General features: G+C 33.0%; 5 protein-coding genes across 6 annotated transcripts; 2 read left to right on the top strand and 3 right to left on the bottom strand.

Annotated features, from left to right (window-relative positions):
* Positions 1-127: 127 nt before the first annotated feature.
* Positions 128-1,097, top strand: LOC8265899 (chlorophyll a-b binding protein of LHCII type 1). The gene has a single exon (XM_002515160.4). The coding sequence runs from the start codon at positions 205-207 to the stop codon at positions 1,006-1,008; it is 804 nt and encodes a 267-aa protein (XP_002515206.1). The 5' UTR covers positions 128-204; the 3' UTR covers positions 1,009-1,097.
* On the bottom strand, positions 1,051-11,168 carry LOC8265900. Of its 2 annotated transcripts, XM_015716868.3 has the most exons (21): positions 11,033-11,168; positions 10,656-10,948; positions 10,464-10,566; positions 10,289-10,371; positions 9,861-10,078; positions 9,654-9,774; positions 9,083-9,165; positions 8,065-8,274; positions 7,217-7,576; positions 6,645-6,816; positions 6,206-6,397; positions 5,666-5,875; positions 5,477-5,569; positions 4,519-4,733; positions 3,689-4,261; positions 3,506-3,586; positions 3,321-3,406; positions 2,469-3,194; positions 1,887-2,040; positions 1,712-1,784; positions 1,051-1,384 (listed from the first exon to the last, which is right to left on the bottom strand). In XM_015716868.3, the coding sequence occupies exons 1-20, from the start codon at positions 11,157-11,159 to the stop codon at positions 1,721-1,723; spliced, it is 4,164 nt and encodes a 1,387-aa protein (XP_015572354.1). In that variant the 5' UTR covers positions 11,160-11,168; the 3' UTR covers positions 1,051-1,384; positions 1,712-1,720. The 2 variants fall into 2 exon arrangements, with proteins under 2 accessions (XP_015572354.1, XP_025012442.1); XM_025156674.2 differs by lacking the exons at positions 10,289-10,371; positions 10,464-10,566; positions 10,656-10,948; positions 11,033-11,168 and having other exon boundaries at positions 1,051-1,784; positions 9,654-9,757; positions 9,861-10,048.
* A 129-nt stretch (positions 11,169-11,297) lies between these two features.
* On the top strand, positions 11,298-12,792 carry LOC8265901 (autophagy-related protein 8i). The gene is made up of 5 exons (XM_002515162.4): positions 11,298-11,438; positions 11,543-11,598; positions 11,876-11,928; positions 12,382-12,500; positions 12,612-12,792. Exons 1-5 carry the CDS (start codon positions 11,399-11,401, stop codon positions 12,719-12,721), a joined length of 378 nt encoding a protein of 125 aa, XP_002515208.1. The 5' UTR covers positions 11,298-11,398; the 3' UTR covers positions 12,722-12,792.
* A 699-nt stretch (positions 12,793-13,491) lies between these two features.
* On the bottom strand, positions 13,492-17,779 carry LOC8265902 (E3 ubiquitin-protein ligase ZNF598). Its single transcript, XM_048372042.1, has 7 exons — positions 17,403-17,779; positions 16,948-17,253; positions 16,336-16,544; positions 16,191-16,239; positions 16,015-16,104; positions 15,776-15,838; positions 13,492-15,580 (listed from the first exon to the last, which is right to left on the bottom strand). Exons 1-7 carry the CDS (start codon positions 17,568-17,570, stop codon positions 14,000-14,002), a joined length of 2,466 nt encoding a protein of 821 aa, XP_048227999.1. The 5' UTR covers positions 17,571-17,779; the 3' UTR covers positions 13,492-13,999.
* A 4,758-nt stretch (positions 17,780-22,537) lies between these two features.
* Positions 22,538-25,016, bottom strand: LOC8265903. The gene has a single exon (XM_015716813.3). The coding sequence runs from the start codon at positions 24,945-24,947 to the stop codon at positions 22,911-22,913; it is 2,037 nt and encodes a 678-aa protein (XP_015572299.2). The 5' UTR covers positions 24,948-25,016; the 3' UTR covers positions 22,538-22,910.
* Between the last annotated feature and the right edge of the window lie 2,365 nt (positions 25,017-27,381).

Here is a 27,381-nt window from a genome sequence, read left to right as displayed (position 1 = left end):
GTTACTGGATAGTAGGAATTTTTTGCATCCATGCAATCAACTCATTAGCCAATCAGGAGGCAGAGGAAGATCTACATGGATAGGAATGTGGGCCAAACCAGACACTATAAAGAGCCACCTCCTCAGCCCACTTATCCATCAACAAAACCAACTTCATCAGGAATAGCACCAGCCTAAAGCCTCTCAACTCTTTAACTCAAGAAAATGGCAACCATGACTCTTTCATCTACATTCACAGGCAAGGCTGTTCCTTTGAGCGCACAAACTGAACTTCCGGCGACTGTCCGCAGCAGCAATGGGAGAGTAACTATGAGGAAGACAGCAGGAAAGCCAGCTGCTTCCTCTGGGAGCCCCTGGTATGGACCTGACCGTGTCAAGTACCTCGGTCCATTCTCCGGTGAGCCCCCATCTTACTTGACAGGTGAATTCCCTGGTGATTATGGTTGGGACACTGCAGGGTTATCAGCTGACCCTGAAACCTTTGCCAAAAACCGAGAGCTCGAGGTCATTCATTGCAGGTGGGCAATGCTTGGAGCTTTAGGTTGTGTGTTTCCAGAGCTTCTTGCAAGGAATGGAGTTAAGTTTGGTGAGGCAGTATGGTTCAAGGCTGGTGCTCAAATCTTCAGTGAGGGTGGTCTTGACTACCTGGGTAACCCCAGCCTCATCCACGCTCAAAGCATTCTAGCCATATGGGCAACCCAGGTTGTGCTAATGGGTGCTGTTGAGGGTTATCGTATCGCAGGAGGACCCCTTGGTGAGGTTACTGACCCCTTGTACCCAGGAGGCAGCTTTGATCCCTTGGGACTTGCTGATGATCCTGAGGCATTTGCAGAGCTTAAGGTGAAAGAAATTAAGAACGGGCGGCTTGCCATGTTCTCTATGTTTGGTTTCTTTGTTCAAGCTATTGTCACTGGCAAAGGACCTCTAGAGAACCTTGCCGATCATCTTGCTGACCCTGTCAACAACAACGCTTGGGCTTATGCCACAAACTTTGTCCCTGGAAAGTGAGCTCACCAATTTATATGTTAGGAAATGTGAGTTTCGCTATGCTTTTGTGATGTAACGAAATTGTATATTAATGACAAAAAGTTAATCAATTTCTTCGTGCTCGCAGTACATAAAATCAGGGTTTCTGAAGTTACAATACTATTACACAAAAAGAAGAAAAGAAAAGAACACCTTAAATAACATTTACATCCAAAATCAATCTAGAGCCCGAAGGACAGGAGGAAACCCGATTGTGGACATAACTGTAATCATCCTAAGAATTGTCAATAAAGTTGCAGAGTCAGTCCAGGTCGAGCCGAAAGGCAAAGTTGTTCAACCTGTAGCAACCCCCAATCTCTATAGCTTTGCAACTGAAGTTCAAACATGCCTTATTGTCCTAAAAATATGAGAAAGTTTTGAAGCATTCAGTGAGATCGCATAATTCTGTTGATATCTTTTTTGAGGTATCCATAATAGAAAGAAGATATTAGCTGGGTTAGAAGGGAAAAGGAGGATGCAGCCATTGGCAGCTCAAATTTGTAAGTAACCTAGAACTTGATAACCAGTTGAACAGACATGTATTTGGGTATAAAAAACCCCTCGAGTATAGGTTGTCAGTATGCCAGCAATAACAGCTAATGGCCTATTCTTAATGTAGCAGATACAGATAAATAGCTCCAACACCAAAATCCCAAATAAGATTAGGACAGAATTGCAGTACTACCATCTATCATTAGGATGCCAAAAACTCAATCATTTGCATCCCTCTTCCAGCCACCGCAATTTCATAACGGTTCCTATACAAGACAGAAAGAACATAAATAGAATAATCCTCCTACTTGTGAATCATACTTGTAAAACGCTTGTTGACTACTGTTAGGTGTACTTCACATACTAACCTTTCACAGGCTCTAGCATGTAATGTTTCTGGCTCTGGTACGCTGATGATTAAATGAGTTTGCTCGGTCAATTTACGGTGCTCCTTAAGAAGCCAGCATCTGACACGCTGGTCAAGCCCAGTAGAGAACACCCATGTGCCATCCGTCCAAACACCTTCATTAAATAAAAACCAATTCCAATCGTCAGTAGCCAACAAAGATGCTCTTGAATTTCTCCACAAATGACCTTGTAATATTCTCACAAGTCACAGGGTTCAAGTTTCTTAACAAATGGCAAAAAGAAATTCCAAATATTAAAAACCAGAGAAAGATAAGCACCGAATATAAAACTTATTTAGAAGCACAAAATAGTTAAACCTTTCATATTCACTTAAAATATAGTTAGACTCACCTATCTATAATCAGTCATTAATATGTTCAAAGAGATCAGAAGCAACTAAAATGAGAAGCAGGAAGAAAGGTTAGCAAAAATTTGGTACTTGTAAAGGTCTCAAATCAGAGACTGATTGGAGCACAATGTATCAAGCATATAAGGAAACTACTATACTACATACAAAGTCTAGAAGATGATTTTAATTTTACCTTTTATGGCAGAACTATGAGCTGAGGTGACTCTGTCATGATATGACAATCTAATTCCATACTTCTTGATCTGGCATTCAGTAACAAGAATAGAATTCTTACTACTTTCAGATTTAGCAATAATATTTACGGTGTCTGGTGTGACAATCTCAGAATCCTCGTGTGTTGATAACAATGATTTATTGAATTTGAGACAGTGAAGGGCTTGATCGTCACCCCCGCTTATCACACAGAACAAAAAACCAGAGTCAGAATTCCTTGAGTCCTGTATGTCCGAGACATGGAGGCAATTCACACCAGATTGGTGAACATTACAGAGAACATGCAAAGGGTGTATTTCACATATCTCACGCATGGGATCAACACTATTCACTTCTGGCTCCAGAGAAACATTATGCATAGCTTGCGCACAATCTGTTCTGCAGCTTTCAGCATCACTTGCATCGTTAACCAAATTGTAGCTAGTTTTCTTTCCAGCTTTAGAAGAAACTAAACTATCAGCTGGTTTTTTCTTAGATATATTGCTTTTTAATGATTTCCACCTTCTTCCCCCCTGACTTCCTCTCCCTGTGCGCGGCCGTGTCTGACAATGTATGAGTTTTTCTGTGTCAAGGGTTGACAGCTGCCTCAGAAAAGATTCAATGCTTTCAGTTAGATCCCAAAACGCAATGCTTCCATCAGTTGCTCCACTTATCACAATGTATGCGTTTCCAATATAAGTGGTTTCTGTAAATCAAGTTTACAATTAGGAATTATCAACCCCATGCAAGATAAACAATGACATCAATTTACCAAAATGCCGAGACAATGTCATTATAAGTTCTGACAGATCGAAAACTCAAATTACCAAACCTCCAGAAAGCAGATGAGCAGGAATTATGACATGCTGCAATGCCAAAACTGGTGACGATAAAGGAACCAATAAAGCAACATCAAACCTGTAAATGTGTGAAAAAGGAAAGAGAGAATTACAAGCGGACAAGATAATCACTACTATAATTCGCTCATAATGCATTAAAATATTAGTTCACAAGTACCATAATCGATGTGGCAAAACAAGAGCCCGTAATGCAAGAGTAGCATCTGAACAGGCAACAACGATAAAACAGACAGTCAACCTGAAAGGGAGAAAAGACAGGTAATTTTATTTTTTAATTAGATTGATGAGTCAACTGCAAGATTAAAATCATAGCAAAAAGATGAACAGACTCCCATCTCACTTGGAACCAGTACACTTCACATGAAAAGCAGTGACCGCCAGGTATCTCCAATCATCTTCATCGTTATCATCAAGACAACCTTTTGACTCTGTCTCTCCCTTTTCTTGTATAAGAGATCTAAATTTTGTATCAGGTTCCATGCTAGCAACGTTTTTAGTATTTCCTCCTATTTTCCTCCTATTTTTTGTTTTTCTATGAGCACTGGATATTTTGGCAGGCATGTCAGTGGAAAGCCATTTGAATGACATTGATGAAGATATACCCATACAAGGCATGTACCCATTTCCATTTTTATCTTCTTGTTTAACAAGTGGGTCCCCCTTCTTGTCTAGCCTCTTATCTCTCAGTAGCCACGATGTTAGAACCCGCTTTGCGCCAACAGAGATCAGTAGAAGTGGATTCCCACAGTTCTCTTCAAAGGCATTTAGTTTATATCTCCAGTCGGACATATTGGTCATATCTGAAGGAATAAAGTGCATCTTTGACACAAAGCATATTGACCTCACTGCTGATCCTCCCACATGCTCCCCAAGCAATTTCGATGTAGTCCAGCTCTCGACTCCAGGATTATACCTGCACCCACGAGACATCACAAAAATAGTCGCCAGCGTGGAGGATTTAAAAACAATTGGTCTATGTCTTGACAAATAAAAGAGTGATACATGGTGGTTGCATATTTGGAGTAATTCACACAAATATACAACAAAGGAGTTACAAAGGTGTCACAGCACCTTGCCCACCATCACAAATTATCAAGCAGAAGTGAGACCAATAATGTCAGAGGCAGATTAACTGCTTCTATGTATAAGTGGCCGATTATGATTGCATACCTAGTCAACCTAACAGTTCCATCTTCACACCCAGTAGCAATCCAACTAGATTTATCAAAAAGGCTATCCTTCCCATTTTCTTCGTTGGCGTCATTGTTAGATATAAAACATAAGGTATGCAGCTCTCTCCCATGAAATTGGACATGCATATGGTGGGGAAATATCTTCCTCTCACTTTCCAGTATCCATTGTCGATGAATATATATTATCTCATCCTTACATGGGAAAAAGAAAGAAGAATATTGAGCAAGAAATAGAGAACATATCAAAGATCCATAAGTCAAATAATGAGACAATGCTCCTTGACTGACACAAATACTTAAAAGCTGCTCAAAAAGAATAAGCTCCAAATATAAGTTAAATAGTCATCTCACAGCATATGCACGGTATATATGTGCGTGGGCGTGTGTGTGTGTAATATATATATGTGTGTGTGTGTTTATATATATATACCTTTTTGAGACGGTATGTGTATTATAAACTTTTGGTTCAGATAAAATGGTAGACTGAATAATCAAAATAGTGTCAGGAGAGAAAATTATATGTATTATGCAGAACCAAATTTCCAGAACCAATCTAGATGGACGAAAAATTATATCTCTAAAGAGAATTAAAAGTAAAAAAGTAAACAAAGAAAGTGAAAGAGAAAAAAAGAAGAAGAGATAGTAGCACAGGCTGCTTAAATAGTTTAAGAAAGTGAATGCACTTGTGATGTTTGACTGATAAGAAGCCCAGCTAAAAATGAAGGTGTCTGTGAAGGCTTGATATGTCTTATTGAGACTGTCCAGCATATATGCATGCATGTATAATGGTTGTTGTCATACAGCCTTGTTAGAGTCAACTATCTGCATGTTACCTAACATAATAGTTCCAGCCTCTAGACATGTATATTTACAGTATTTGTTTTTTAAAGTTTCCATGGAAGAGAGTTCAAATTAAGAAAAATGAAGAAAGATACCTTGACATATGCAAAACAGGTGTCCATCTCTGGTATATCACCAAGATAATAAGAATGAGGACGTCGCCATCCACCACATGGAATTTGCAGAACCTGCCCAAAGTCCAAGCATATGTTTAAGCATCAAAGAGACATGCAACCTCTCTATTACTGCAAGGTGGGATGAAAACGTGAAAAGGCACTGGTTACCTTTGCCTCAGTTGTTAAGTTCCAGATTATAAAATCTGTTGATGCAAATCCAATTGCATAGCCAGAGTTTGCTGAATCATAAAGAGAGTTGTTATTGGCAGAGACAGATTGAATCAGACTCAGTTCTTTCACTTGTTTCATCCCTATGAACTCCAGACTTTTTTGATCTTGGTCATATTCGAAATAGCATATGCAACCATCTGCTCCAGTCTGAGAAGAGACTCAAAACCAAAAAAAATGTAATATTTTAGAGTCCTTGCATTACATTTGCACATAAGCAAACATGGAAACTATACATGCACATATTGTCTCTGTCACAAGGGTGCCACTTTTCAAAGCTTTGGAATGCCAGTAAAAAATAAAGAAAGAAATGCTGATCCTGCATAATAATATTTTTTCTCCCTTTGAGATGATAATGCGGATACTAGCTCAGTAATGAAAGGAAAGAAAGTATCAGTTATCACAATGATGCCTTACTGTAATAAAAGAAAAAAACTAAAATTACAAATACATAATTAAACACTAGAGTCTTTATAATACCGAGCATATTTCAGTTTCACTGGAGCTTAATGTAGACACAGAAATGCTGGATACACTTGATATTCCATGAGCTCCTTTAAAGTAACTCAGAGGAGATATTTTTGTTACTGTTCCAGCAGGTGAGTCCAGCAACAAGCCCTTTGTTAAAGGATATAGAACAAGATTACCACGAAGATCCCCACAAACCAGAACCTGCAAATTCAGATATAATGAGCATGAACGCAGCAAATGAGATCCAATATCGATAATTACAATTCACTTTGAGCTCAAGACACAGACAAATTTACACGTGGACATCATATAAAAATGAGAACTACGTACATACACCTTTTTTGCCCATATAAATGGACCTGAATTTGTGTAATCTATACACTTCAATCACATCTCAGGTTCACAAGGATAACATTAGAGAGACATACTGAGAGAGAGAGAGAGAGACCTCATTGCTGGAGGATGCATCTAAACACATTATCCGATTCCCAAAACATGATGAGAATTCCGCTACAAGGGACACATCAAACATTCTGGCAGAAATGTGAGGAACAGGGAGTAAAGGATCAGGTAACTTCCAAATCTTCAAAACTCCTCTAGGATCAGCAGTAAAGATGAACCTACACAGCAGACATTGATAATCTTCAAGATCCTTTGTGTTAGATGAATGAACTAAGACTATGATGTCTCTCATAATAATGCTAAGGCATTCTGGTATAATGGTAGAATGGCTTGACAGAAAACCTTCATGGAAAATGATTCACTCAATTGCTATGGTGTAACCATTAAAGAAAAACAATTACAGGATCAGAGTACCTAGCCCATGGTGCTTCAAGGCCAGACAGAAACAAGAAACAAAAAAAGAGGAATAAAAGAAATAACTGCAGTGGATGGTTCAATAACTGTAACAAAGAAATGAATCCTCATCCCCCTGGCATGTACCTATATACAGCTGAGAGCAAGAATACCTGAGAAATATATTATGCATTGTTATACAATAGCACAAGCAATAGCCATTACCTATTTCCCAATGCCTTGCACCAATAGGTTCCCAACAGTTGTCTTTCTTTTTCAGCTGACCATGTAATAGTGAAGTTGTTATCAAGAGTACAAACAACGCCCGCAACTCTAACAATTGTCAAATTTCCTTTACCATCTCCCAAAGCAACCCAGTCATCAACACCATAGGAATGCCTGGGCAAGTTCTTGGACAGTAAGTCCATACAGACTATTGGTACCTTTTCGCTGACCTGGACAAGTTTAGTCCATTTTACTTCCTGGGTCTGAAACAATTTAGCATGATAAAGATAACCGTGGTTTGTAGCAATATAGAGAGTATCTTTACATGTGAAATGCAAGCAGCGTACATATTCACTTTTACTGCAACCAAAAAGAAAGCCAAGATTGATAGTAAATATTTGTTATAGATAAGAAGTTAACAAATGATAAAAACATCAGTAGACCAGAAAGGGACATGAAGGCGTGGAGGTGCATGAGGAAAAACGAACCAACTTTGGTTGGGTTTGACAACAGAGATGCCTGAACACCTTCTCAACTGTAATTTTAACAGCATCTATATATTGTATTAACAATTAAACCAATTCTTTTAGGCCTCTCAAACATGAGATGGCTTGGCACATCATTACCAAAGGTCACGAATGTTGCATCCCTCTACTGTTACCCAAAGGAACATGACCATGATAAGAAGTTATCTAGAAAAATCCCCATTACCATCATTCAGATGGTTGTCACAATTTATTGTCTGTTTATAAACTAGGTGTTTGTGGACAAGGGAAATTGCTTTGTGTTGGCCATGAGGAAGTTCAGAAGGCTTCATTGAGGAACCTCCAATTGGTAACTGGAATTACCTATCCATAAAACCAGTAGGCTCATATGAATTTGGAATTCGACTAGTAAATATCTGTATTCTGTCAATGAACTCTTCTCTCTCACTTCGTCCATCCAAGCTCTGGGGGAAAGAAGCAGGCAGTTGATGCACTTTTACTGCAGAGTCAAAACCGGCAGTAAGAAGAAGGGAAGAGTTCTGATCATACAAACATCTCCATACACCTCGTCCTCTGCATATTATCAACCCACAATTATCCGATAGAAATTGAATTATGTCATATTTTGAGCTATTGCAATATCAACTATGATCTCATACTTCATGTTCATCATTAGCCTGGTAATTATTAATCATAGATACCTATATAATAAAATTCTAGTACTCATTTTGAAATTATTGGTTGCATGGCATGCTTTAATACTCTAAAACCCAAGTTTGGAGATACCTATAAGTGACAAGAAAGTAGAACAGAGAAGAGTTGTGGAATCCAAACATAAGCTTAGGATAAATATTGTTCTTGTACAGTTTATCATAAGAAAATAATAATTATAATAAAAGGAAAAAATCCAATAGTGCAGTCATCTAATTCTCACTCGTGAATAATAGAAGAGATAGATGCAACAACTCGGGCACCAATACTGATTTAGTCAAATGCCTAACAGAAATAAGGACTAGAAAAGTAAAAACTTTTGTCAGAGAGATTAACATAAGAAAACACTGTAAAAAAGTAAAAACCTTTGTCAGAGATATTAACATAAGAAAACACTATAGAAAAGTAAAAACCTTTATCAGAGATATTAACATAAGAAAACACTATATAAAAGTAAAAACCTTTGTCAGAGAGATTAACATATGAAAACACTATAGAAAAGTAAGATCCTTTGTCAGAGAGATTAATGTAAGAAAATACTGCATTGGGATATGAAATTCTAAAGATTATTTTCAAAGTAGGCCAAATTGTATGCTTGTGAAGATTCAAATTATGCAACAAGTGTTCAACTTTCAAATAAGAAAGATGAGAAAAGCTAACTGTAACTTACATATGCTCCTTGATCATCCTGTGCTGCTTACCGTCCAATCCCCATACACGGCATGTACAATCTTCACCAGCAGTAACAATTAACTAAGAGTAAACATGGAAGAGATAGTCATCTTCAAATCCGACATGCTTGTTTAAAGTGGGGAGGGGAAGAAAAAAAAACAAATAAAGAAAATGATTGAAAGAAAGGATCCTAAATTAGTTTACACAGATGTCAAAAAAAATATTAGTTTTTTCTTAAATCTTTTATCTAATGCCATGTAGTAAAATTAATAAGACATGAGCACAGCAAAAATCTGCCAAATTTAGCCTATTATGCTTGCATTACCATGAGACTGGACTAAGCATTTGTACGAGAATTCATTAGAAAAGACATGAAATTTATTAGCTAAACATGCATCCACCAGAAACAAAATGGAGGGCCTGCCTCTGGCTCCTATAGTATGCCACTTTCTGAAAATTGATCGTGCAATCTCTAAGTAAAATTAGGTTTAACCTTGAAGAAAGTACTTTTCACTCTCTAATAGGAAGCTTATTATGTAAACAATAGGTGAACTTTTTATCAAACTTACAGAATCAAAGATACAGCAGTCCCAAACTCTAGCAGTATGACCAAATAATATAGTGCCAGCAGTCTCCATCACTTGATTATCAGGATCATTTTGCTCAGCTTCAACTGCCCAGATACGAGCACTGTGCCAATCAGGGAACTGTATAATTGTGTCCAGTCACTCCACAAAACTATACTAAGGATGCTAAAAGTTAGAGAATTTCTTCACCTGCGATCATCAGAGACTGAAACCAGTTTGGATCCATCAGAAGACCATGCTAGGCGAAATATTGAACCTTCATGTCCAACAAGTCTGCTTATATGGACTGCTTTATACTGCTGGCAATGCAGCTGGGTGGAAGACGAATTGTTTAGACGCTTGTCATCACCCAGGGCACTTCTCAATGTTAGAGAACCTTCATGAGGAACAACTTTCCAAATACTGATCTGTCCTAACCCAAATAAAAAAGACAATCAAGTAACTCAATGATTCCATCAAACACCATAATGGAATACCACAACTTAGTAACTGATGTCATAAACTATTATATGTAGAAATACAAGAACCTCATGATTGGAGTGAGGCAAATGCTAATAGTACACGTTCTAAAGGAGTTGAAATGAAGCACGCTTTTGTATCAAGGAAAGATATACCACCTCATTGAAAATGGTGCCAGAAGCAATTCGTAGAGATTCAAGATTATATCCCCACAGCCGCATGGAATACAAAAGGCACTTTTCTACAGTTTTACAAAATAACAAAAAGATTTGAGGGATTTAAAAACAAGTAAAAACATGAACATATATTTGCCCAAAAAAAAAAAACACTCGCCTGGAGATTGAACCTGAAGAATTATACTAGAGCTTGAGATATCCCAGATACAAACTGAGTTATCGCCACATCCAATGCCCAGGCAATCGTTTTCCTCCTTATTCTACACTCAGATCAAGGGAAACAATTAACAAACGATAATAAGAATTCTTACAGCTAAACAAAATATCAAAAACAGTAGAAAATAGTTACCTTTACGAAAGAAACATCTAACAGCCAATGATTAAACTTGGGCAAGGAATGAACTAAAGCTAAATCCACATGCATATGTGATGCATTTCGGGCAATATGTAAGTTAAACAGTTTCACTCTTTTTTCACCAAAGATAGCAACTTTGGAAGCAAGTAATGTAGAAGAAGATGATCCTTTTGAATTATCAATGGATTCACAAGTGATTCCATGCACACGAATTCCTTGAAACACTTGAAACGATTCTATTATGTTAACCTCTTCTAAATTATAAAGCAACAGCTGCGAGCCTGTGCCTGTTTCAAACAAAAAGAAAGCAATATTAGCTCATTAAAATAACCTAAAATCTGATAGCTAAACTAAGCAAGTACTTCTTTTACCGGCAAGGAGATAAGGAAGAGAAGAGAAGTGAGAGGGTAAGTGAAGAAAACAAAGAGCCGATATTTCGCCGAGATATTGCCCACTGTGTAGCCGCCATTTACTCTGTTGCTGCTCCTGCTCCGCCATGGCTGCTTCCTGATGTTTCTGTGCTACCGAAAAATTGCTTAAAGTGGAGGGTTTTATGGGCTTCTGGGCTAGAAGCTACAAATAAATGGGCCTAAATTCCAAGCGGCTTCTACTCTTGAAGCCTGACAATATTTATCAGTCATATTTATAAAAAAGTTCCGATCTTTATCCGTTTCTTCTTCTTCTTCGTTTCTCTTTTTCCCAACTGATCTCTATCTCTCTATTATCGATTGGTAATAATGGGGAAGACCAGTTCATTCAAGAACGAGTTTACTTTTGGTTTGTTTGTTTTCTATTTTATTCTTGCCATTTGCAGTTAGCTTCTTTTTGTTAACTACTGCTTCTGATAATTTATACGAATGAATAGATCTGTGTAATTGCAGAGCAAAGACTAGAAGAATCCAATGATATTATTGCCAAATACCCAGACCGAGTCCCTGTAAGTTTCACAATTACTAATTACATCTTTTTATTTATTTTATTATAATCTTGTTACAAAGTAAGACATCAATTTTGATTAAGGAAACACTTCTCTATCTATAGCTGTTCTGGTTTGCGACGTATTTCTATTTCGCTGCATAATTCGTCACCATGACTTTCCACGCTTTTCTTTTTCTTGTCGCTAAAACTTTTGGTCGCCAGAACGTTTTTGCGGCAAACTTTCTTTCGTCGCCACATTTTTACTTGAGAATTTTGCCGTCGTTGCTATGTCGCAGGTAATTGTTGAGAGGTATTGCAAAACTGATCTTCCCGAATTGGAAAAGAAAAAGTAAGTTTCAGCTTTGGCTTAATCTTTGCAGTTAGTGATACTGAAGTCATTATGTTTTGTTGAATCAATTGTTAATTTAACATCTTTGTGTTTGTAAGAGTTTGATGTCACTTTCACTAATGGCAGCAAAAATCACTCGAACACTGAACCTGAGTTCTGAAGCATCAGATTTTCTGTGAAAAGAAGATATTCAGTCCTAGAACCATTGCACAACCATATTCTATGACAACCTTATATTGCAGTATATAGATTTTCTTTTGAGGGGAATTCGAGGGGATTTGTGATCAAGTATTATGGCAATGTTTTAGATGAATTTTAGGACTTCATTTGATATTGAATATCTGATGATTTCGGTGTGTTGCATGCTGATAGAGTTTTTTATGATCCTATGCCTCCTTTCTCATCTTAAGTACACTAATAGTTCTAAAAGTTGCTCTCTCTTTCCTTTCGTAGATATCTGGTTCCTCGCGATATGTCTGTTGGGCAGTTCATACATGTACTGAGCAGCAGGCTTCGAATGGCACCTGGAAAAGCTCTTTTTGTGTTTGTCGAGAATACCTTGCCACAAACAGGTAAATTTGCTTTCATATGTTCCAATCCGATTAGAATGGACAGTCTTTTGCATGAGCTATCGACATTATCATTTTCACTCACGGGTCGGATGCATGTCTAATTATCTGCAGCTACTCTAATGAACTCTGTTTATGAATCCTTCAAGGACGGGGATGGATTTCTTTACATGTGTTACAGCAGTGAGAAAACCTTTGGTCATGCTACCAATTTCTATCTGTAATCATTTTACTCAGACGTTTATGTACAGTACTACAATTATCTATCATGACATTGCTGCGCGCATTTGGTGTATGGTTTCATGTCCTTTATCCAATTATCTGCCTAAGTAAGTTTTCCGAGAATATAGAGCAGTCACTTAAGATCATTACCATCCTCCATTATTAAAACGTTTGAATTTCATTTGGATTAAGGTTGTGGGGAAAAGGATAAGTGAAGATGCTTTGTACAGTTAAGTTATAGGGAGTGTCAAAAGACGGTTTTGGTATTGCCTTTTCAGAATTTGCTTCTGATTTGATATTGTGAAACAAATAATGACCAAGTAAAACTAGATATGCTTAAGGTCCAATTTGACCGTCAAGTTATCATCGCTCAATTTGTTTTTGTTTTTTTTTTTTGTCTTCTACCTTTGCGTTCAATTTAGTAAAAAAAAAAATATTAAATACTCTCATAAAATCTTCTTTATGCGCTATTAGTACCGTATAATAAATGAATTTCTCTCGTCTTTTTCTTTTTAAAATAAAAAAGAGGAGTTTTTAGAATTTAGAATAACCTAAGTGATAGGTACATCTGCAAACGGACTAGCCTCATGGGCAAGCCAACCAGAACAGTTGATCAAGGGGAGATACGCATTTGATTTTTAATTGTAAGTCTACTCAATCATCTGAATCAAAAAGGAACCCACATTCCATCATCGCCTTATTGTGTCCATGTCTCTGTAATTGCATTGTTGGATATTTAACTTCCAATCAATTTTCCACAAATTCAGGGATCAAACATCAAACACAAATATAAATATTATGTTACCTGTTTATATTGGACAAACAAAAAGAATATAGGACAACTCTTCAGAGAGACAAGACTTTTAGGAAAACAATTGCTGCTTCAGATTTCTCTGTTGTAGCTTCGCCCTATACATGCCCAATTAATTTTATATCATTGAACTTCACAAAAAGGCGCATCAGCAGTACAATATTTCTGCAATGTCCTCATTCTGAACTCACCATTTTCTTGTTTTCGTATACAATGTCTATGAACACTTGTGCTCAATGTTATAGCCCAGTGATCAACATTATAGCCAGTGGCTAATCCATTTGAAGCGAGCTCATTGTCAAAAACTATTACACAACAAAAAGCACAAAATTAATCACCTGAGTAAAATAAAAAGCCGTGAAGTTGTCACATATATGCAAGCAGGGCAACCACCACTAGATTTTCCATTGGCTGAAGGTTCATATAACACTGCCTCACTTCTTAATAAAGCATCTGCCAAAATAATAGATTATGGAAAGAGTTTATGGCCTCCCCCTTTACGCCATACACCACGAACAGGTAATCCTCCAGAAGGGTTATTGTTAACATCTGATGGGTCATCAACTGGATTGGGATCAGGATCAGGATCAGGTTCAGAGTTTTTTAGATCAAACAGTGCTGCCATTGAGCCATCACCCAGTCTCACCCTATGAAACTTTGATGTTTTCTTTCGTTGCCTATTCCCACTGCCTGCATCTCTACCATTCTGATTAGATCCATTCCCAGCAGAAGTAGCATCATTTTGGCTTCTCAGCTCCACTTGTCTCTCATCAACCATTACATGTGCCTTTCCTTTCGTACCACGATACCCATCCTTAGACAGCACCTCAACCTCTTCCTCTGGGGACTTGTAATTTGTCTGCAGTGTCCGAACAGTGCTTAGAATGTTATCTGCCAATCTGTCCCTCAAACTACTACCTTCACCATCTATCTTTTTGCCTTTCCTCGTGCTTGTACTATCTTTCAATTGGTCACCGCCACGACCCCAACCATTCTCTTGCAGACCATTGCTTCTCAAACTAGCATTGTAAGTGTCAACTAGTTCTTTTTGCTTATGGGCGTCAGGACAAAGTCTAGCCAACTCAAGCACAAGATGAGACAAGCCATATTCCCGTACATAATGCAGGTATTTCTCAGTGTCAATTGAGCCCTGACGATACTGTCCAGATACGTCTTTAAAAAAAGCATATTTGTCCTCATCATATTCCAGAGCTGCCCGTATCTTCTCTACCAATGATTTGTTTGCAGTATGAACATCATCCACTTTTGGCAGAACCTGGTTACTAGGTGATGTCTTTCGAATTTGTGTTGCAGAAACAGGAGGGAAATCTGAAATAGATGGTTTCAATGATCCAGTACCAGAAAGATTAGGAGCTGATGCAGAATGGGTGATCCTAATGACGTTGCTCAAGTTTCCAGGAGAACTGGCAGGTCCATGAATTAATGCGGGTCGAGCCTGAGCTTGGGACTGAATAGAACTTGCATAAGCAGACAAGACTGGTCCAGGATTCCGTGAAACTGAGGGTGCAGGACTATTGTTAGGCCTATACTGCACTGAACTACCAGAAGCATTTCCACGTCTTGGCGCTGGCCATGGCTGAGCTGAACTGAGAATAGTTGCATTTCTCGTTTGGCGTCGGAGATGTGCTGCCATTGTGTTATTAGTCAAACCTTCTGATTCTTGTTTGGGCTGTTGACTATTGCTGGTATTCATGAGAGGAGGAAAGGAAGATTCTTCCAAAGGTGTGCTCCTAGACCCTTGCCCCAAGGCTTGGAGATATCTTGAAGGCATTTCAGAATCCGTTGCAGTTAATAATTCAAAAGGCTGAACTAATGGATCAATATCATTTGCATCCCCATGATCAGAGACTAATTGTGTGCTTGATGATGAGGATGGCTCATGGGATGCACCTTCTGAGTGAGATGTTTCCAGACTCGCTTGAATAGCTATAGATAGTTGATTATCATATTGATCACGTTGGAATGTCCTTCCCCTTCCACGGCGATGATCTTGTTCGCTACTTCGCCGATATCGAAAACTAGTTGGTATCTAATTATAAAAAATTTGATAAGAAACAAATAATCAAACCAAAGAAATTGACAGAAAAACTAAGTTGAGTACTTTGGCCACAATCGTAGGCTTATCAGTAAATAAATCGAAACAGTGGAGGAAGTAAACAAAAATATTATGAGACAAGAATCATGTCCTCTCAAAGGGTGCTAGAATAAGTAAGAGCAAACATGCCTGCAGAGCAGCACTGCGTTGAGCACGAGACATACGCCCTCCATGTTCCATAGTATTGTGCCGCTGAAAGATAAAACAAGACCAAAAGTCAAGGAGTTGAACTGCCAAAGTAGGCAGGTAGGCAACAAAAAGAAACATAAATATTGTAGATCCAAAGACATACATGCACATAAAAATATGAACAGATACACATGTAAACAACATAGGTTATAATAACATTCAAGTACTCGGAAAGTCACCTTCATTTCTGCTTCAGATTGAAACACAACAAATTTTTTGGCCAGACAGGCCTCATCCTCACATAGGAAATGCTCCCGCCGGAAGTGAATCTATAACCAACAACTTTCATTTATCTCAAAATTAAAAAATAAATAAATAAATAAACAAGAAATGAAGTAAGAGTGAGCCTTCATACCTCAAGGTCATCATAATTCTTGTAATACTCATATTGTCCAGGATGCTGTCTGCATTTGAAATTTAAAAGTTGTTGACATTATCCAGATTCAGAATCTCCAATATCTCTCAAAAATTAAGTCTTTATAAGCTATAGGATGCATTACCTTTGGCATATATGACAAGTATAATGTTCAGTAGACATATGAGAGTACAACTCATTATCTCCATAAAATGGGGACCTGCAAAATTCACACATAGGATGCCCCGTGAATCCGCCTCTCTCACTTTCACTACCATCAACTTCAGAATCACCTGTGCTTATATGCTGATTCAATTGAGCTCTAGTGTATAGCTTTTGTTCACAAATAAAAACCTAGGAACGTTGGATAGAAGAAAATAAAAAGGGTCAGACAACCAAAGAAGAATAAGAATGATGCAACAAAAAAGACAAGGAGACTGTTTCGGACGGTGGGATGGTTTTAGGCCCTTGGTTGTAAATGCATAAACGGAAGAGGTGTAAATAGACTATCAGGTACAAAGTGATTGCAGATATCGCAGTGATAAACAAACAATCAACACTGAATTCCCACTCCCAGTGCACTCCAAGAAAAGGAGAAAAAATTATATCAGTAATAGCAAATAAGAAGGAATGTGTGCACAGGTTTTAATAAAGTGACTGTGCTAAATACCTCAACATACTCTAACCAATTAAAGAAACAAAGGGAATTAAAATAATAATCTATATATCACATGAAATCAGAAAATATGGGTTTTACCTTCCGCCCTTCCAAACATAGACTACACATAAGCAACTTATGACGATGAAATAAATGTCCCTTCAACTGCTCTATGTTCCTAAACCTTGCCCGACGCTTAGAACCATCATTTGGCGCCTCCTCCTCCATCTTGTCACATACACTACATGAAAGCCTACACATTGCCTTTATCATCTTATAATGGTCCACATCATCAAAAAAGGCTTGTGAGTCTTCATGATACGAGTAAGTCCCAACTCGACCCTCCCTTGGATCAGATGGCAAGACAGCAAAATCACTGATCATCCTTGTATAATCTCCTAAAGCCTACAACACCGATTCAAATCAATCAGCAAGAACAATTTGAAGCAAGAAAAATTATAAAAGAAAACTGAAAATTAAAGAACTTTAGTATTTAAAATAACAGATTATGAATTGAAATAAATAATAAAGAAAGAAAGCAGAAAAACCCTAACCTTGGTGATAAAAACGACGGGAGATTCGGTCTTACAAATACAGCAGCGTCGATCACCGCAGATAAAACGCAAGCGAACAACGCAGGTCGAGCAGACCTCACGATGGCCACAAGCACCGTAGGCCACCCATTCCAGGGTATCTGCGCACACCGCACAACTATCGTCCATGTCTCTCTATCACAGTTGAAATTGATTAAAGAAAAGATCCGATTAGATGGAGAAACGGAGGCTGATTGGGTCACTGAGAGATCTAGGGTTTACAAATTAGAAAATAGAATATGAGAATTGGGATAGGACTATGATTCCAGAAATTTTGGTATTTTAATTTGGGCCAGCAAACTTGTGGAGCTCTTCAAATTTTGCTTCTCTTCTTGTTTTTAAATCTTTGATATATAAAAAGAGAATGATCATATTTCAGAAAGTAATAATAATAATAATAATAATAATAATAATAATTAAAATAATAATAATAATAGTAATAGTAATATCTGTAGTATAATAATACGGATGGAAATAGAAAGATTTAATTAAAAGTTGTTACTAAATTCTTATAGATTAGTTACTTAATTAATTATAATATAAATATATCAAATTAAAAATTTATGAATTATTTTAGAAAAAATGAATGAAATTAATTAGAAATAAATTAAATTATTTTTATAATTTAATAATAAATAATTATTTATTTACATGTTTATAATTATTATTTATTAATATTATTTATTATACAGTTAAATAAATAAATTATTAATATAAAAATATAAAATGTAATATTTAATAAAATAATATTTATTGAACATACGAAATTATTTTATAAATATTTCTTTTACTGTATAGTAAGAATTTATATATTATTATATATTTTATAAATCTAATAAATAATTAAACTTTAAATAATTTTATATAAAATCATAAATATTTTTTATTTTTCATTCTCTTTTATTTAACAACTTATTATCAATATTAAACTTCATAAGTTTATTTTATTTTATTATATTCTTTACCAAAATTATTATTTATCGATAAATACTTATTTTATTTTATTTGACTAATTAATATTTATTTATTCTCTTAAAATAAGTTAATTATATTGTTTAATAAAATATAATAAAATAAAATATTCTTATTAATATTTTTAAATTTGATAATATAATACTTTTACTAGTAGATATTATTATAATTAGATAAAGAGAGATTTTTAGATAGATCTAGTGTATCACGTCGTTTTTAGACTAAATTAATTATATAATAATATTTGATATTATTTATTAATTATTATATTGTATTGATTAATTTATTTATTATTATTAACAATTCATAATTAAAAGCCAACTAATAAAAAGTAATAATTAAAAAAATAAAATTATATGTTATTGTACCGTTGATTTAGTTTACGGATAACATAGTAAACTAAATTTATTTAAAATTTCTTATACATAAAATAAAATTTTTATTTTAAGAAAAGATAGTAAGGAAAAATAAATTTTTAAATCTTCATAATAAAAAGAGTAAAATATTAATAAGATTTGATGAATAATTAATTTTGTATATAGAAATATATTGATAATATGTAATAACTTATTTGCAATAATCCTACTAATGAACTGTTATAATAATAAAAATCATGAATATTTGAACTAATATATCTATAGAATAAAATTAAAATTATTTGTATCTTTTTTCATATTTCTTGTCTTTATTTTTAAAAAAAATATGTATTGAGTTATTTGAACTCCATTGTAGGTTCATGTAGTGTGTAATATAATAATTTATCAATTTTATTTTAAGATTAGGAATATATATTATATTATGATAAGATTATATGACTAAATTAGACTAATAACTAATTAATTATATTAGAATTATAAAACTAAATTAACTACATATATAAGTATGAGAATATAATATAAGATTAATAATTACTGATTAATCCTAAAAGTATTTTAGTCTGTTCAAAAATTTTATTTTTATTTCTATTTTTATATTTATTAAATTATAATTTTTTCTTATAAATAATAATATAAAATGAGTTTATAATAAAAAATAATATTTTATAATTTCTATTCATTTTAAAAGCAGTAATAATATAAAATAGTTTAAAATTGTATAAATATTATAACATAATTCTTTTTAAAAATGTTGTTATTAAATTTTAAGTGATATATGTAATTAATATATAAATAAAAATAAAAATAGTAATTATTATATAATTATTAAATTAATTTATTAATTATTATATTTATAAAAATATTATCTTTAACAATTGAGTCATTATCTAATTATAATATTAATTTATTACTTAAAGTAATTTTAAATTTATAGTTAAAATATTATTTTTATAATTACAATTTTAGTTAATTAAAAATAAGCTATTAATTAATTAATTATATGTTAGATTGCATACAAAAATAAATGTATATGTTAATAAAATCCTATGTAAAGAACATGTGGATAGGTCGGTTTGAAATGTTGAATTCTACAAAAAAAATTTATTAATCCGATTTCTAAGAATTCACCAAGACATATAAAACTATGTCTATTGATTATTTCAATTACTATACCAACTTGAAAACTTTCTATCTAAACTTGGTGTATACACTCTAACTAATAGAAGAATAATATATATATATGAGTATTTTATAATTTGGTATTTAATGATTGATCCATATTCTTTAATGCAAACCTAATACATATGTGTCATTTGTCTATAATTTGATGTATAAATAATACATCAGGCTTAAATAAGAACTTTTTTATATAAAATTTGAATTAGAGAAAAAGAAAAAAGACATTTAAATAAAAAGAAAAGATACATTAAATAAGAAAATAAATAATGGAATATCTAGAAATAGATAATAAAAGAGATCATAAATAAATTTATATTAAATAAAAACTGAAAAATATAAGGAACAAATAAATGATAAAATTATTTCAAATCAAACTGTTGAGTTCAATCAAATTTAAGGCTAAATTTCATTATATTTCAAATTCAATTTGTTAGCATTTACGAGTTTTCTATGTTAATAAAAATTTAAATTCTATCATTATTCATTCAATAATTGTATCATTAGTAATTAATTTGCTGGGTGTGTGTATAGTTATAAAATATTACGAGTGAAATATGAAAAACTAATCAACAATACGTGCAAAACTAATAAAAACTCATTATCAATGACTCAATTTCGTCAAATTTTTTATTTTATTTTTAAAAAAATTAGTAAGATTTAAAATATATCATCAATTCCTTAAATAGTTTCACCTATCACTGAATTATATATCGCTAATATCTTAAGTAATTAAAATCATTATTAATGTTATGATTAGCTTTAAAATAATAATAATAATAATTACTTAAAATTAAAAAGGGGAAGGAAAGTCTAAATATTAGTTCCCAGACTCGCGAGTGTTCCCAAAGGTCAAAGTATGGCGAAACTTGGGGAGCAAGAATACAGCACCAAACCAATATTAAACCACAATATACTCTAACGAAAGGTTTCCTTAGATTTTATTACATTCTTTTTTAAACACTTTTTTTAGATAATTATTTTTCTATTTTATTTATTTAAATTTCAATTTAATAACTTATTATATATTTAATTTCCTATTATTTTTAATAATAAAAATAAAATAAATTTATTTACTAACAAAATAATACATTTCCTTTACTTATATAATATATTAGAATTTAAAAAATTTACGATTTTAATTTTTTATATAAATATTATTTTTCTATTTTTAACAATTCTATATTTTTATAATTATTTATAAAAATAAAATCTATTTAAAATAATTAAAAATAAAAAATTATTATTATTCATGTAATAAAGTATTTTTAAGATTAATTATCAGTAAACAATTTTATTTATTTATTAAAGAGAATATAATATTAATTTAATTTATTAAATAAGTAGTAAGTCATTAGATTGAAAAAATTGGATAAAATGAACTAATATAAGAGCAATTGTCTAAGAGAGTGTTCAAGAACAAATATTGCTACTCCTCTTATTAATATAACTAGTCGTTTATCGGTATGTTACCATTATTATTATTATTTTAATTATAAAATTAAATTAATAGATATAATTTAATAAATTTTTAATTTTTAGTATAAATACATAAAATTTTAAAAATAATAACAAATTAATTATTTTAAAATGGCTTTTATTTTTTAAAATTTAAAACGTTATTAATACAATAATTTAATAATTTTTTTAAAAATTATTTATTATTAATTTTAATATTATATAAATTAATATATCAATATTATTAATATTACGATTTTTAGAATTAAGAATTTATTATATAATTAAAAAATTAATTTATTATTAAATATAATATTAAAATAATACTATTTTTTAAAATTAAAGTCATTATCTAATTATAAAATTAATTTGTTGATTAAATATAATACAAAAAATATAATTAATATACTATTTTTTAAAATAAAATTAGTATCATTATCTGATTAGAAAATAATTTATCAGTTAATATAATATTAAAATATAATTAAATATATTATAAATTAAATATACATATAAAAAAATTAAATCTCAGAAATTAATATTTATAAATTTTATTGATTATTTAATTACATTAGATTAATTTGATTATTTTAATTATTTTAATTTCTATTATTAAGTTAGGATAATGCTCCGGTGGAAAAGAAAACATAAAGCTTTAGTTAGATTTGTTTGGAATTGTCAGCGATAAAGAAAATAGATTTAAAATTTATTAATTATTTATAATTAGATTTTATATTTTAAAATAAAGAATTATTATTTTAAAATAATTTTTAATAGTTAAATAATTATAACATTTAAAATTATGGAATTTGAAATTATAAATTTTTATTAGTAGAATTTAAATAAATAATTTTTATTATATTTTTAATAATAAATATAATTAAACTAAAAAATTAATTAAAACATTTTAAATTATTATAAATTATTTTTATTAATTTATATAGTTAAATATAATATAATAAAATAAAATATATTTAATAATAAACTATATCTTTAATGGTCATTTAATATATTAACAATAATTATTAATAAAATTTCAATAAACAATTTAATTTATCACTATCAACTAAGAGTTTGATTTACTTTTACCAACTTGGACTTTTGGGCGAAGAAGAAAAAAACTTTTGTGGTATACATTATTTTTTTAAAAATAAAACCATAGGTAGGAATTGTACAAAATTCAAAGAGTTAAACATAGTTGAAGGACAGTAGGCATATCTATGGGATAAAAAATGGGCTAAAACATTTCCCTTTCTACCTATAAAAGAGAAAGTGAGTCTGCCAGAAGAAGGGTTGGAGAGCATTTGTGGTATACACTTAAAACGGTGTGAAAGTGAATCAACATTATCTGTAGGCTCATTTATCAAATTGAATCAACAACTGTATACGTCCCCACTCCCCACCAAAGTAAATCTCAATCTTATTGTTTAAATATTGTTTCAAACACACCTCAGCAAACGAAATTACCAACTCGCCGTACTATTATTTATTCAATACTCAGCCATGTTAGATCATTAAACTGGCCACTGAGTTTTTCTTCATCCACGCTATGAAGATTCTTCCCCACCTCTTCATGCAATTTCAGATTACGCAGGTTCCCTGAAATCAACTGCGGCTTATTCTCTGGGTGCGACTGCACCTCATGGAACCCTGGGTACCACACTGGCGTCCCATTCTCGTAACCGTTCCACGTCAGCCTCCTCAGTCCACTCCCATCCAACCTGGCAACATATATATCACCGTACGGCTGAATCTGACGTGGAACCGCCACTGGCTCAGCAGATAGGCCTCCCAAGTTGGCTGTGAACAAAAGCCACTCTCCATCGCTGCTAAACGTCACGTGGTTTATCCTCTCCATCCACTCCCTCTCCTCCTCGCTCAACCTTTCCGATCCCTCCAGGTGGATTCTCCTTAAACCAGAGCCGTCCGGTTTTATCACATAGATGCTAAATGGGTTAGCATGTTCCGGTTTATGTCTGTTCGAAGAAAACGCTATAAGATCACCTTTAGGTGACCAGCAAGGCATTGTATCAATACATGCTCCCTCCGTTAACGGGCGTATATCACCTTTAAACTCTCCCTCGACGGCGTCCATTATGTAGAGGTTCTTATGACCAGACCGACCAGAGCGGAACACGAGATACTTACCGTCGGGTGAGCAGGCTGGGAAGGCATTATTCCCTGAGTCTTCTCCCGTTAGCATCTTCACATCACATGGGATTTCGTTACGATCAGGCTTCAGATCAGATGGGTCAAAGGTTACACGTGCAATTTGCACCGTTCTATTAACATGCGCGAAGACTGGACCCAGAGTTGTGTAGATCACGTTTTTCTCCGTGGGACTCCATGAGGTGTAGAAAGCTGTGCGGTCTCTGCTGAATAAAGTCCATCGCTTTGAACCGTTTGATCTAACGATGTGTAAGCCTTGGCTTAAGCCAGCATTAAATGCTATATAATCACTATCTGGAGAATACGAGGCAAATGATCCGTTGAGTCGCAGCAAACGTATACCCTCGATCGGAGATTTTACAGGTTCCAAATTTGGAATTGTGGTCTCTCCAGGAGCTGACTCACCTCTAAATCGGTGATACCCGATAAACAACGAATCTTGAGACACAAAGGGGTTATAGTGTTGGAAACTCGGGTTGATGAGCTGAGTAACAGGATAAAAAGTCTTTGAGACAATATCAAATATCTCAATATGCCTGTGAACCTTGCCCCGCCGTCTAGTCGCGACGACGATTCTTTTACCATCGTGCATAGCTGCAGGAGTCAAACAGTGAACACCTGGCGGAGTAACCCGAACCGGAGCACATGGAAGCTCAGAAAGATCATCGGAGAAATTAACTTGAAAAATGCTCCAAAATCCATCATCAGCCTTGCGATGGAAATAAATAGTGGAATCACCTGACCAAGTAGGCCAACCGCCTCTTTCACAAACAACAACTCGATTCTCGGGGTCGGATTGTTTGAAAACAACAATATCCGTAGTAAGCATCTGAAATTCAACATCCCAAATGCGAGACCCGTACGATCCAACGGCTATATACTTTCCAGATAGAGAAACAGCGGGACTATAGTCAATAACACCATAAGGAGTCAAACGAGTAACACTATTTCCTTCTTGATTCAGATCTATGGCGTAAAGAGCGTTCCAGCTTTTGTAAAGCTTATCTGGCTCTTGATGAGCCGAAATGAAGTAGAGACGGTTATCTTTTATGATGGGACGGTCATGGAAAAGGCTTTCTGGAATTCCAGGGAGTCGCTGAGGTAAGGGAAGATCAGGTTTGGATATGAAAATGGCAGGGAAATGAGATCTTTCGGAAATGTAAACGATGGATTGATTGTCTTCAGTAAATTGGGCGTTGAAGTTGAGAGATATGCCGTTGGTGAGGCAGCGTTCATCGGAGTTGGAAAAGGTGGAGGTGGTAAGGTGGGAAGGGACTTTGACGGAGTAAACGTCGAAGCCATAGGATTGGCGGCCAACAGTGGTGAAAACGATGGTCCCTTTGGGAACATCCATTTGGTATGATGTATTAGATGGTGTATGCTACATCGCAGAAGTCGGAAACGAGCGGGGTTCATAAAAGAAGGGCTCGCATGTGTGGTACTGCTACAAGACAGATATGGGATGTGTGCAACTGGGATTACGACACGTAGCTGTGACGGTCCACTTTCTTTTATATATTTTTATTTGATTTCATACTTTTCTGATTAATGTGGAAAACTGGAAATCTTGTTGTGCTATACTTGGCCATGCAAAATGTGAAAGGAATCCGGTCTTCAAATTATCACTCTCTTAGACCATTTTTTTTCTTTCTAATCCATCTAAAAATGTCAGACTATTTTATTAATAATTACACGTGTCAAATAATTTTCACTAATTAATATGCAAATGAATACTTATAATTAAATTTTATTTATTTGATTATAGAATTGTGATTGTAAATTACTATAATTTTTAGTTTCAATACAAATTTTTTTATTTAAATACTAATAGTCATAAATAGATGGATTAATCTATCAATATTTGAATCATTATACATACATATAAATTAATTAAAAAAATTCAGTAAAAGAATTAATTAAAAATAGTGATAATAATTGAAAAAATTAAATCCTTCAATGTTTGTATAAATTGAAAATAGCCTATTATAATTAGAAGGATTGAGTAATTTATTAAATTTGCATTTACACATGTCGCTAGATATGCAAATAATACTATATAATTTAAAGTAATAATAACATTATTGGACTTAATGAAGATGGCTATTAAATTTGTGCAGTAGCTTTATTAATAAATTCATTATCAGTCATGTAATTTTTGAATTACTAAATAAACTTTTAAGAATTTTTTTTGTTTAGTCTTAGTATATATATATTTTAAATATTAAACTGTTAAATAATTAATATATATTTATTAGTTTTAAATAATAAAATATATACTAATCGATAAATTTTTAGATAAATTCAATCTAGGTAAGTTATAAGACATATAAGTAGTACTACTGTTATTGTTAGATCAACTTTTGCAATAGGAGATAATCGATCATTTTTTCCCGTAGGACAAAGGGTCCGTATACCTTCAAATGTATGTCAAATAGGTTAAATATAAAGGGATTTTCAATTTCTTGCTTATTATATTACCTTAAAACTTGAATTTTAATTGGATCAGACGTTAAGAGTTCACGTATTTATATATAAAGAAAATGATCCCAATAGTTTGATGATAATATAAGATGCATAATTTTCCTTTTCTTTTTCAAAATAGTTTCTTCTCCATCGTCCTTTTAAATTTTACAATATTAAATAAATCATTTAAATATAAAAAAATATTTTATTTAAGTCCCATCATATTTTATTTTTATTTCTATAGTATTAGTGGTTTTAATATCTCTTTCATTTTCTTTCTAATTTATAGTAATAGAAAAAAGTATAAATATTAATTAATTAAGTGTATAAAAATTTATAGTGTATTTATTAAATATAAATTAGAGAGTAAAGTTTGAATATCCATATGTAAAAAGTTAACTAGCTAAGAGTGTATAGATGATATAATAAGAGTTTCTTATAGCTTAACGAAAGTTTTAAATTCAAACTTTAAATATGCAATTGTGTTAAAACTCTTAAAGAAATATTTTGCCACTCATAAGAGTCATGTCTGTCACACTCTGTATTAAATCTAAATATATACACTAAAAAAAAGCTAAATTAAAATTTTAAAGTTGAAATAAATATTTTAATGTTATAAAATACATAAACAAACTAACGTTGAATCTATTTAGAATTTTTTTTTATTAAAATTTATTTTAGTTATAATTAAAATATATAAAATTTTAAATTAAATTTTATTTTATTTAAAATATATAAATTTTAATAAAAAAAAATCTTATATAGGTAAAAGAAATTGGTGTCATTACTTTTACAGTTTGTCTCTTATAATTGCAATCAAAAGGACCGATGACAAAGGTTTTATTATAAGGATAAATCTTTACAGGATTCGCGATGGACCCTGACAGTATCCAGTTCTACCTACTGTTAGAGTTCGGTTTTACCTTGTTGAATTTTTGGGAATTTTTTTATTTATTTTAAGAAAATATAATTTTCATAATAAAGAATATTCTTAAAATATATAAACATTGAAATTTGTGTGAAATGACGAATAAAACCATCTCACTTACTGCTGCTGTTCTGCTTTATTTATTTTTCCATCTTATGTTATTCTGATCCCATAAACATGAAAATTTACTGTTGCTACTACTAGTAGCAGGCAGAGACGCATAATGTAAATGGAAGAACTTAGGGTGGTGTTATTTGCCACGTCTAACACCAGAAAAAGATAGACTACCAAAGCAGCTAACCAATTAAATTCGACTGTTTATATCTTAAGTTGTTAATGCCTGTAATGCATCATGTTTAATTTTTATGAAATGTATTATAAAATTAAGAATCAAAGT

This window comes from Ricinus communis, chromosome 1 (assembly GCF_019578655.1).
Source record: "Ricinus communis isolate WT05 ecotype wild-type chromosome 1, ASM1957865v1, whole genome shotgun sequence".
Taxonomy (NCBI): Eukaryota; Viridiplantae; Streptophyta; class Magnoliopsida; order Malpighiales; family Euphorbiaceae; genus Ricinus; species Ricinus communis.
Note: the sequence above shows the minus strand (reverse complement) of the source record. Positions and strands in the feature narration are given on the sequence as shown.

What these genes read in the sequence shown, in the direction of transcription:
- LOC8265901 (XM_002515162.4), top strand. Translation starts at nt 11,399, where the DNA reads ATGGGGAAGACCAGTTCATTCAAGAACGAGTTTACTTTTG. An exon ending in CAAGAACGAGTTTACTTTTG is followed by an intron (nt 11,439 to 11,542) that starts GTTTGTTTGTTT and finishes GTGTAATTGCAG; the next exon opens with AGCAAAGACTAGAAGAATCC. An exon ending in AATACCCAGACCGAGTCCCT is followed by an intron (nt 11,599 to 11,875) that starts GTAAGTTTCACA and finishes GCTATGTCGCAG; the next exon opens with GTAATTGTTGAGAGGTATTG.
- LOC8265902 (XM_048372042.1), bottom strand. Translation starts at nt 17,570, where the DNA reads ATGGACGATAGTTGTGCGGTGTGCGCAGATACCCTGGAATGGGTGGCC. An exon ending in TATGTTTGGAAGGGCGGAAG is followed by an intron (nt 16,545 to 16,947) that starts GTAAAACCCATA and finishes CAACGTTCCTAG; the next exon opens with GTTTTTATTTGTGAACAAAA. An exon ending in AGAATTATGATGACCTTGAG is followed by an intron (nt 16,105 to 16,190) that starts GTATGAAGGCTC and finishes TGTTGGTTATAG; the next exon opens with ATTCACTTCCGGCGGGAGCA.
- LOC8265900 (XM_015716868.3), bottom strand. Translation starts at nt 11,159, where the DNA reads ATGGCGGAGCAGGAGCAGCAACAGAGTAAATGGCGGCTACACAGTGGG. An exon ending in TAGATGTTTCTTTCGTAAAG is followed by an intron (nt 10,567 to 10,655) that starts GTAACTATTTTC and finishes ATCTGAGTGTAG; the next exon opens with AATAAGGAGGAAAACGATTG. An exon ending in TGCTCATCTGCTTTCTGGAG is followed by an intron (nt 3,195 to 3,320) that starts GTTTGGTAATTT and finishes CTTGATTTACAG; the next exon opens with AAACCACTTATATTGGAAAC.
- LOC8265903 (XM_015716813.3), bottom strand. Translation starts at nt 24,947, where the DNA reads ATGGATGTTCCCAAAGGGACCATCGTTTTCACCACTGTTGGCCGCCAA.
- LOC8265899 (XM_002515160.4), top strand. Translation starts at nt 205, where the DNA reads ATGGCAACCATGACTCTTTCATCTACATTCACAGGCAAGGCTGTTCCT.